The sequence below is a fragment of the Panthera tigris genome, chromosome A3 (genome assembly GCF_018350195.1).
Source record: "Panthera tigris isolate Pti1 chromosome A3, P.tigris_Pti1_mat1.1, whole genome shotgun sequence".
Taxonomy (NCBI): domain Eukaryota; kingdom Metazoa; phylum Chordata; class Mammalia; order Carnivora; family Felidae; genus Panthera; species Panthera tigris.
Genome location: NC_056662.1, coordinates 131,608,040 through 131,619,543, shown reverse-complemented (window position 1 = coordinate 131,619,543; position 11,504 = coordinate 131,608,040). Strand labels below are relative to the sequence as shown.

General features: G+C 51.7%; 1 protein-coding gene across 1 annotated transcript in view; it reads right to left on the bottom strand.

Annotated features, from left to right (window-relative positions):
- Nucleotides 1-748: 748 nt before the first annotated feature.
- Nucleotides 749-11,504, bottom strand: part of NOL10 (nucleolar protein 10) — an 87,515-nt gene continuing 76,759 nt past the window's right edge. Inside the window, 2 exon segments of the mRNA XM_042982505.1 lie at nt 749-1,537; nt 4,882-4,984. Of these exon segments, the coding sequence (XP_042838439.1) occupies nt 1,418-1,537; nt 4,882-4,984 (223 nt within the window). The 3' untranslated portion in view covers nt 749-1,417.

The window sequence follows — 11,504 nt, the reverse complement described above, 5'->3', positions numbered from 1 at the left end:
GCCTCACTTTTGGAGTCCTCTCTGAGGAAGTGGTCAACGGGAAACAGAGAAAAGGAAGTGCAGAAAAGCTGAGGCCCCTTCCTTCGGGAGGAGGTGGTTCATAAAAGGGGTTCAGGGGATAAAAAGCTGGAAAAGGAGAGCAGTGGCTCCAGGGATGGAAACAGGTGAAGCCTCTGGTCCCAGAGCACGAGCTGGGCTGGGTGCAGGCAATAAATAAGACTCTTGTCCGGTGAAGAGTCTGTCCCCACACGTAAACCACACAGACACACGCACCACAGACACACATACACACAACACGGACTCACACGCCACAGACAAGACACCTTTTTTTCTGGAAGCAGACCACACCTCTCGGGCCTCAGAAGTGGACACCTGTCTGCACAGAAGCAACAGAGATGTGATGGGGACGGGGGATGGGCCAGGAACGTGAGCCGGGGACACCCGGAGGGATAAGGAACCGTGCGGCAACAGGAGGAAGAAAAGGAAGGCGGGGAGAGTGGGCTGAGTCCGGGGCCCCGAGGCCAGTTACACACTCTGCAGCCTGCTGCCCTCAGCACGTTCCACCTTACCTTCGTGCTCACGGCACTTTCAGAAAGATTCTGTCATTTGTGGGCCAAAGAGCCCCCGTTCCAGCTGTGCATAAAGAAACACGCTTCCAAAATCCCACGAGTACCTGAAAAACTAGGGAAACCAAATTTAATTTTCAAATTAATTCAAAGAACGGATCTGTCTCAAAGAAGCTGTTAAAATGAAAGTATTTATTTTTACAAATGTTTTCTCCAGCCAGTTTATCTCAAATTGCACTTAAGAAACAAACAAACAAATCTGTACTCTTGTGAACAGTTAAAAGAATAACCAGTAGCTTCCATTTCCTGTTTTAGGTTGTTGTTACCGCCAAGTTATATTCTCTTGGTGCACGAATGTTTTTTTAAAAGTCCCAGACTAACACACGTACAAGCCACCAGCGTCCGAACGTCTGGCCGCGAAGCCGGCCGGCACCGGGCGCCGGGTGGGACGGGGCGGGTCACCAGTGAGGGGCGGCAGGTGCTGCAGGGAGGAAAGTCCCGGGACCACGAAGAGCCTGCAGTTTCAGCCCACGGTGACTTCCCATCTCGCGGCACACGTTTCACAACGTGGAAGAACCACCACCTGCTCCACCCGATGAAAACCCGGGGAAGACCGACTGCGGCCACGACGACGACTTACGGAGGGCAGCCTGGGGGCGACGCACTGACCGGCGGGGGCGGGGGCGGCTGCGGAGTCTGACGCGGAAGCACGGGGACAGGCCGCCATTCACCCTGCAGAGGCGCCAAGGGATCACGGGAACCTCCGGAGCGCGCTCCCCCGCCTGCAACGCGCCCCGAGGGCGAGCGGTCCGGGCGCTCCTTCCGCACCACGCGTAGGGTCATTCCCGGATTCAGTGAAATGGCCGTCCCCGTCTGTGTCTTGACTTCAGGTGACCGGCTGAGCGACGCAGCGTCTTCCTTTCCTGTCGGTGCAGTTTCTCAGCCTCTTGCTGCTTCTTCTGCTGTTCAGACTGAAGGAGGAAGAGAAGTGAGAGAGAAGGAAGGAAAACCCCAATACACAGCCACGGCCCCGCTGCGGGGGCTCTGGAAAGGCTGCCCCCGGGACCCCGGGGCACATGGTCTGGCCCCTGGACTCTGCCCCCACAATGCTGCCCTACTCGTAAGCCAAGAACACGTATTTACGTGGCCCCAAACCCAAAACGAAACAATACTCACAGGCACTAACGGTGTATTTCAACCCACCCACGGTTAAGTATCATCCGCCAGAACTGGTTCCAAGATTTTCCGGCTGTTTCCCAAGAGTCAAACTCCCCTCGGAAGCCAGAGATTTGCTACCGTTAACCACCGACAAAGAAAGGCTGGGCGGACGAGTGGCCTGCGAGCTCCTGGCGGGCCGAGCAGGCCGACCGCGCCGAAGGCGCCCCGGCCCCCGGGGAGGCCCACTGCTTTCAGCGGCGCTTCCTCGACGCAGAATCCGCAGTGGAGGGAAGAGCCGTGTGGTTCCCAAATCGCATCTGACGGGCCCGACAGTACCAGCTCTTGAATGCAAAGCTCAGAAGATAGTCTCAGCTGGTGGGACTGCACAAAAGGGAAACCGAGAAAGCGCTGCCGGGACCTAATTTTTCCGAGTTGAAAAGCGCCGCCTCACAGACACCTACGAGGCTTGCCTGACGGTGGCCCGTGTTGCTCTCCGCCCCGAAAACACTCCTCTGTGTTCTGCTCCTCAGGGGAAGTCTCTGTCCTCACCCCCAGCTGGTACGACTCAGTACTTCCCGACCGGAGCTGAGAGGTGGGCGAGTGGTGGGGAAGCAGAGACGACCCGAAGCGTCGAGGCCCCTGCTCTGGGAACCTCCGAGACGGGGGCTCCGAATGAGTCCCTGAGTTCTCTTTCTGATTACCGCTGTTTCCCCAGAGCCCATTCCAAATCGATCCTGCCGCACGCTCCTGTCCCATGTGTCCCGAGCTCCTCCGCGCCCACCGTGCCTCTGCTCCGGGCCCCCTCGGCCCACTACTCCTCGGAAAACAGCCACACTCAGTTTCTAGAAATACAAACGGTCAGTTTTCTGCTAATACCTGTCAACGGCTTTCCACGGTTCCACTTAGGTCCGAGGAGAAACCCACGGCCCACTCACAAGGCTCCGCAGGACCAGGCCCCCTGTGCTTCCGGCTAGATCCGGCGCCACTCCTCCCGGGATCCCGTTTTACACACGCGGGCCCTCGTCCGCACCCTCGAGCATGCCCGACTGCCTCCCTCCTCAGGCAAGAACTCTGCCTCGGTGGTACCCTGAGCCTGGAGCCCCGCCTGGCCCCTCGGGGCTCTCACCCTGCGCATCGCTTGCCCTCCCCGGCCCCCGTGTGTAGGTCAGGCCCCGGCGGACCCTCTCACCGCACTTCTGTCTTCCGCCGGGGTCCCCGCCACCACCACAATGATGGGGGTGTGCTTCTCTCGACAGACTGAGAACTGGAGAGGCGAGGACCACATCTGTGTTGTTCTGTGTATCCCGGGCACACACCCCAGAGCGGATATCTGAGATGCACTTGTTAACGGTAAGCTCAGAAAACCCGAGGGAACCCGCCTACCGGCACACCAGGTAACAGGATCAGGACCCCTGAAGAGTCAGTCAACACTGGGCATCTAATATTTTGTTTCTTCATGTTAAGAAGAATCCCCCAAAGTGTCTCATCCAAACAATTTCGGGAAATGATGAACCAAGTAAAGGTAAACAGGTGTGCACTGGAGCGTGTGAGTTAGGTGCGTTTCTGCAGCCTCAACACGGACGTCCGCCCCAGGCGTTTCCCTACGGCTTTGGCGGAAGAGCACCCTTCCGGGAGCACCCTTCCGGGAGCACCCCGCCCTCTCCAGCCGCACACTGCGCGGGGCCCTGCCAGGCCTTCCCCACCAAGGCAGGAGCCTCCTGAGGAGTCTGTAAGCAGCCACGACTGTCCCGCAGACGGAGCCCCATCCAGAAAGGGACCCGCACCAGCCTCTCTCTGAAAGGCCGTCCTGGAAGACGTCCACACCACGTGACCGGCCCCTTACGATCTATGGGCCAAGTAGCTCATCTCCACGTTTTCCTTTCCTTCTCCATCTCGGGTCCTGCCCCGGCTGCTCTCCCACAGTCACCAGCAGGCTGGCCCAACGAAAGGGGGGACACGGGCGCAGGCGAGACCACCCGGGGCAGCCTCGCCAAGGATCTGATGAGGGAGGAACTACGGTACAGGAAATTCGAAAACTGGATTTGGGACCTAATCCTACTTTTGCCACTATACAATTTTAAATAATATGAAAGCATGAACTTTCCCCTTCCATTCTATTCACATATTAGAAAGTATACATGAGGGGCGCCGCGCTGGCTCAGCTGGTAGAGCACGTGACTCTTGATCGTGGGGTCGTGAGGTCGAGCCCCACATTGTGGGCAGAGTTTACTTTAAAAAAAAAATGGGGCGCCTGGGTGGCTCAGTCGGTTGAGCGTTCGACTTGGGCTCAGCTCACGATCTCAACGGTTTGTGGGTTCGAGCTCCGCGTCGGGTTCTGTGCTGACAACTCGGAGCCCGGAGCCTGCTTCGGATTCTGTGTCCCCTCCCTCTGCCCCTTCCCTGCTCATGCTCTCTGTCTCTCAAAAATGAATAAACGTTAAAAAAAAAAATTTTTTTTAAAGCATATATATAAGTCTTGGGAAAACTTGAGATTTTACCTAAATATATCACACACCTAGTAGAGACAGAGATTTCTATTAAAACCTACACAGATCCCTATTTATTCCTAAGTAAAAATGAGATTTAATAAGTTAAAATTTGGTTTCTCAAATTATACAACTGGCATAAATCAAATATTAATTGATGCATCCCCCAAAAGAGTTTCACAGCCTCTGCTTGACTCAACCATGGGGCCATTTTAGGTCTTTCTTAGTGCTTTTGTTTTTAGCCAAAAAAAAAAAAAAAATAGTAATAACAATCATAGTCATAATTTCAGAGCCATCCTATTTTCATTTTCGCACGAACTGTGTAAGCCCCAGACAGTCAGGACTTTCCCTTTACAGGGAAACCAGGGACCAGGGACCAGAGACCAGAATGAGCCCAGTGACCCAGACACCACACTGCTGCCCTGTCCCCCCGGGGACCCCGGGACCCGCCTGCCTCTGCCTCGGCCAAGCTGTGTGCCTGCCCCGAACCCAGGAACCCAGGAGGGGCTGTGGCTGCGGGAGAAGTCCTAGAGCGGGAACACGGTTCCTCCGAGGGGAAAAGCCTGGGAGGGCAGTTCTGAGGTCAGACACACACACACACACACACACACAGCTCTACTGGAAGCCTAGTTTCCTTTCTTGAATGAAAAAACGTAACACTAAAAACTTACCCTCTTTAACGTGAACGTCAACTGTTTGCTGCCAACTGTGGTGTCTGATATACTCAACGTGCCATTTTTTGCCTCAAGTTTCAACCGATCTTCAAGCGTTTTACTGTGGGAAATTTAAGAGAATGATACGTTAATTAGCATTACGTTTTGATTTAGCATTTGAAACCAGTTTTAATGAGCACTGCTCACATGGAGAAAATCCTTTACCCTTGTGGTAAAGGCAGAAAATGGCACTCATTTAACACAACCGCGGGAAGAATTAGGGGCGCTCAGCCTTTGCTCACACCCAGTAGATACGCGGTAAAAACAACAGCTGCCCAAACGGCCACGAACTTAGTATTTTAAGTGGTGGTTCCAAACAGATTTTCAATGATCGCCGCTTATCTTACTAAATCACATTTCTGAAGCCAAGATCCAAGGAGCACTATTTCTGAAGTCTGTAATTTCCTGTAATGGTCAGCGGCACGTATGCTTCCGAAGCGTGTCGTATTTAAAGCACGCACAAGGTAGGAGAGCGTTTCACCCACCTCGTCGAGGGAGCGAACACACGGATCAAGTCTTCAGATCAAGGCTTGGAGAAGGGCCACTCGAATTCTGATTTTTCCTTCGCTCGCTCTTAGCTCCCTGGACTACACTCACCACCCGTCGCATGAACAACCCGAACCACGAACCGGTCTGACCACAGACGAGGGCAAATTCTATCCGGTTCAGTCCACTCACTCACTGCTATTTCTCCAGGTGACTTTTCCTTCCAATTTCTTACTTGAAATACTCTTCCCGAAGCACTTTACCCCAAATGTAAACTTTGTTTCATTTCTCGATCATATATTCCAAACTTTTCTAGAGTCTCTTTCTGTACTTCCTGCCCCCGTTACGGTTGGCTGTGCCCCGTAATTCTCTGTCATCTGCATAATTAACATCGCTGGGCCCCGGCTTTACGATCAAGACGTTCCATTTGTATTTTGCACACGTAACGCTTCATTGCATGTTGCTGTAACGTTTTATTAGAAAATCACAACACCGGCCCTTTTTGTCAACTTGGTTCGGAGGGGAAAAAACTGCGTTAGGCTTAAAGACAAAAACTTCCCGTAAGTTTTAATATTAGCTCTAACGCCTGGAGAAACGGCAAAGCAGCAACACCCTCAGGTGCCTGTGATGGAAACGGGTGCGGGGAGCAGAGGAAGAAAGAAGGAAAGAACGTGGTTCTCTCTTCTATTCCCGCCTCGAAAAAAGTAACCGCACTTCCCTTTCAAGTTAATACTGAACGACCTGACTGAATTGGAAGACGGCTGAACCGGGTGCAGGGTTTTCTTTTTCCTGAAATACGATCTTCATCACTAATGACTGGGCAGAACACTGCTCCGAAACGCCCCGTGAGATAAAGTGAGGCTCCTTTGAAATTCTGAAGGAAACGTTTGATGTGCACACCACGAGAGATTTATCTCCAATTTACGACTGGTAGTGATGTACGAAACAGGTCTTCTTTACATAATTTGAGACGTGAAGTGGTTGGCATAAAAGTGGCACTCTTTTCTAAGCAATAATGTTATTAAGAAGCACTTTTAAAGTACTTTTCATCTTCAAAGCGCTTTACAGACGAACTAATTAATCCTTTCAACATCCCTGAGACACAAGTATGTATCCTTTATAGATGGCGAGAAGGGAGGCGAGGAGCTCACTGGTCGCCCCAGGCCACACAAGGACTCAAGTCTAAAAGCCAGGATTCCAATTTGAGAAGTTCTGGTTTCCAGGAGTGTGCCACACCAGACCCGATTTGTAAAGTTTTGGGTAGGAAACGTGTCCACTGGGTCTCCTAAATGACAAGCTTCCACATGACAAACGGAACGGAGCTAAGATCTAGTTTACTTTTTTTTTTTTTAACAAGAATCCCGACGTGAAGCATACACGGACTCCAGCGTGGATGGGAGTGATGTTGGCCTAAGCACATTCCTCGGCCTGTTCGTGCCGTTTTCTGTTCTTTCCTTTCGGGGCTTCTGAATAGCTCCGGAGCCTTGGAGACAGGGTGGCACACGGAAAACGCTAATTTGGGCAGAAAGTGACTTTTCAAGTAAATTGTGGGCAATTACTACTCTTTTAAGAATGACCTTATTTCCTCCATGAGAGGGTCTATAAATCCTGGTTTCCTCTCAATGTACTTTCAATGTGCACTTGTAAAAACTTGTTCTGTCTGGGCTGCTTGGAAAGACAAGCGGAGTTTTAGAATGAGCCGTGGCACAAGATCAGACACAGGCACTGAGCGTGCAGATTTCTACATTAAAGCAAGCGCCCCTGCCCTCCCTTTGAAAGTCGGTTTACGGTACGTGGTTCTAACCAGCCATCCCTAAGCCAGCGCCTTGAGAATGAATTCAGTCAGAGACGATTCAAGAAGCAGACAGACACCTGAAAACCATCTACTATAACAGAACAAAATGCACAGGGCCACACCATGTGTCACCAATAAGTAAGGTTAAGAATTTCAGGAAAAAAAAGTTCACTGTCACAAGCTGAACAGCCTCCCTCCACCCCCCCCCCCCCAATGTGTGGGGACTGGTGAGGAAGACAGATGTGGGCTTTTAAAGGTTGAAAGAAAGAAATTACTTAGCACAGGACAGACAGGGCGATGAGGGGAAGAACCAGAATTCTCAGCAAGGCGATCTTTAAAAAAAAAGGGGGGGGGGGCACAAAGTACAAGGGGAAACATCAGATCAGATATTTATTGTATGCCCCAGAACTAATGCACCTCAACTGAGTTTTTAAAAATCACTTTGTGTGGAGGCACGTTGTGTTAGTACAGCACTGAGAGGAGTTAACTCAAAACAAAGGACTCATTCCTCCACAGTCTACACCAAAGGGAATAGGGCGGCAGTGGAGAAGTGGAATCTACAGATAAATGGCAGACGTTACGTACTCTGTTCAGAACAAATGACTCTGACAGACACTCACAGAGACCGTATGGGTGGTTGAAAACGGTCTGATGCTCTCTGTCTGCAGGTGCTCCTTCGAGGCCCCTATCTTCGCAGATGTGAACTGAAGTAACCAGGGTGTCTGGATACCTCATCCATCAGCTTCGTTCAACTTTAAAAAGATTCCTAACGTCCACTGTTGTCGCAAGTGCGTGGCAATAGGCACTCTGGTAAGGAGCAAAGAGCTCAAGGCCTTTCTTGAGGGCAATATGGCCGTATCTATCGCATACCCCTTTTGATCCAGCAAGTTCCATGACTAGGTCATACAGCCTCTAAAGGAATTCCGGCACGTGTGTATATATTTATCACCATGGAAAAGGGAAGAGGAGCAAGGAACAAGCCAACCATCCCGAATCCGGGAACGTGACCCAGGTGATGGCCCATCCGCCTTATGAAAGACTGACGCAGCTCTAGGTAGGCCTACGCGTACTTACAGAGAAACATTTTCAAGACTTCCTGCTGCATGAAGTGAGAAGTCCAACCGCCATATGATTACAGCAGGGCCCATTCCCGTCCAGGAAAAAGCTAACACTGACCACGCGTGAGTGACAGCAGTCACCTCCGGGAGGGAGATTCGCCTTTTAGTCTACACTCTTTTTAAGTATCACAATGAAAATGTGCTTATGTATCACCTGAGTGCCTATCAACTTGAGTAAGATTCTTTTTACCAAGTGCAACTTTGGAATGAAATCACTTTCAAAATCAGATTTAAAAAATGCTTGTATTGAAAGGAGAGCGCGTGCCTTCCGCTCTCATCCACGACCAGTGAGGGAAATGAGCTGGAGGGTCCGTCCACAAAGTGGACAAAATCGTAGGTGTGATAAGCGGCTTCCCAAGAGCTACTAAAAGCACCTGGTGAACAAGGTGAATTCCTCCAAGGCAGGAAATGTCTTTGAAACCTTTGAATTTCCAAGGCAGACCACAGGCCGGGTGCTTCAAAGAACACTTTCTTTCCTACCGAAGGGCCGCCTGGCAGGGGATATGTATTCCCCCGAGGGGAGGGGGTGAGGAAGCTGTGCTCTAGGAGCTCCCCCCTGCAGGCTCCCCGTCCCCCCTTCCAGCGCCTCCCAGCACCCCCCCTCCAGAGCCTCCCCGAGACCCTACCGCCCTGATCACCAAAGCGTGGTGCGCCCAGACCCCGGCCCGGGGCCGGCAGCACGAACGCCCCCACTTTCTAGCTACAAACCTGACTGTTGCCACCCATCCCGCCAGCCTCCCCTCGGGTCTTTGAGGAGGGACCCCCTGTCCTTTCTGAGGCTGTCTCCTTAACCCGTGCCCTGGCCGCTTCCTCCTGACTGCTCACTGAATTCAGCTCTGTCAATTTACTTACGTCTCCTGGGTCACTGTGTGCTTGCCAGTCAATCCCCCCCGCCGCCTACTAACACATTCTGTCCCTCGAGCCTAAAAAACCTTTCCCATCGAGTTATTGGCTTGGACTCCTTCCTTTTTCTGCCAAACTTCTTGGAAGAATCATCCATATGCACTGTTCACAATATTTATTATCTCCATTCATTCATCAATCAACCGCAATCAGACATCTGGGCTGATGCCTCAGAAACGAGTCCCAGCAAGACATCGTCCTAACGGCCTTTTAAACCTCCGGCTCGCGGGCCTCCGGCCCCATCTGACACTCGCGCCACACCCTCCCCGCTCGGCTCTCTCCGCTTTTCCTCCTCCGTTTCTGAAAACTACTCGGTAATTTTTACTACCCACCTTCCCCTTAGCCTGTCCTCCGAATTGGAATTCTTCGCCCTCGGCTATCGGTGTGTTCGGTGCCATCTCTAAATTTACATGCAGCATTTTGCTTGCAGTTGCATTTTTCTAAAGAGAGGTGGATGGTTTTTCTCGTGGACTCAAGAGAAAACCCCTGTTGCTCCCAAGGGGCTCCATTCGTCACCCTCCCGCACTCTACACGTTGGTCTTCCTCATGCCGCGACCGCGGTCTCGATCTCACGGTAAAAGCTGGGATCTCAGCCCTGTGTCTCGCCGCCCCCCCCCCCCATTTCCCTCTGTCTGCTGAACATTACCCAGAGGACACCTGGGCACCGCGCACTTGACGTGCGGATACCCAGCTCAGTACTTTCAGCCTGAAACCCGGTTTTCATTCCGTATTCCGTATCTCAGTGGTAACACTGCCACACGGTTCAACATCACCCGACTACTCCTTTCTCCTTTGCCATTAAATTAGTGACGGAACGACACCGTGGCATACGCCCATTTTCCTTTCTCATTCTTAGACCGTCTGTGAGTGACGTGGCTCGAAGTCGGCCCGGTTCTCGCTGCCCCCGGTTCAGGCTTCATCACTGGTGACTGGGATACTGTATAGTCTGTTAGCTGATCTTGGGGGCCCACTTACTCCCTGCCTTTTCTCCCTAAAACTGAGATATTTCATTAATAGTTTCTGAGAAAGAGGGACTTTGTATTTTTATTTTCTACAACAAACACGAACTGCTTTTACTGTATACAAGCACGCACACCACGGGGTGGAGGGGCTGGAAACAGATTTGATGGTGTTAATCTTAGCGTCGCGACGTTCCCGGGCTCCCGTGCTTGGGCCGGGGGGGGGGGGGGGGGCCTGTCTGCTGCTCCCCCCCGTCACCCTCCCGCACCAATCACGCTTCTCTCCGTTTCCACACAGCATTCTTGTGCCGGCACGCCACTCCTCCTGGACCGGCATCCCTCCCACCCTGCTTTGGGGGCTCATCTTTTTGCCTCTCAGAAGAGCAGTTTCGCTATGACCTCTTATCAAGACTTCCTAAGTCTCCAAAAGTTCAATCCCTTTCGGTCTTCCGGGCTTTCCGCACGCCTCTTCACGGCTCACGGAGGACCAGCTAGAATGTGAAGGCTCCAGGACGCGAGCTGTGCCTTGTGTTTCCATCCCCCGGCTCTGGACTGCACTTTGCTCACACTAGGCAGGCACTCAACGAACATCCGCCTGAAGAATGGGCGAGGAGAGAGGCTGATGGACGGATGAATAAACACAACGCACAGCACACCGCAAGGCACGTGAATGTGTGCCGACAGACGTACGTATCTATCTGACGCCGTGTCACTACGCCAAGCGAAGAGAGGGACTCACTCAAGTACCGAGTTAGGACTCATCGTTCACTTTTCCCTTCACAGAAGCAGTTTTAAAGCCGGGCAGGTCCGAGAGAACACTGAAAACACAACATACTCAGTTTTGATGCTGTGTTTTATTGATTGCCTTGTGGTAACTGAGAGAATAAACGGAAGGCGTTCGCTTTGGTGTTCTCAAGGACAACGGTTCAATGCTTCATTAAATAATATTAAAATATTGCAAGTTCGGGATCTGCCAAAATGATCCAGTCAAGACTGGAACTCAATAAGCAGTTTGTGCCAAAACGCCCAGCCAACTGCAGGCTGTTCAAACCAAAGGGTTATTACTTTCGGCTACGGGACTCTCCTCCTAAGCCCATGGAGTCCTGTCACTTACATAGTTCTCTACTCAAAAAAAAGAAAGAAAGAAAGAAAGAAAGAAATGTTTACTTGCAGCGTATTAACCTGGCTATTACTTATCCCCTGAATACTCCATCTCGCTTGTTTCTCACATTAATGTCCTGCTACAACCCACAGGCAGAGCAAAAATGTCAAGAAGGTTTACTCATGCCGCCGGCCCCAAATCACCACGTTGCCAGGCTT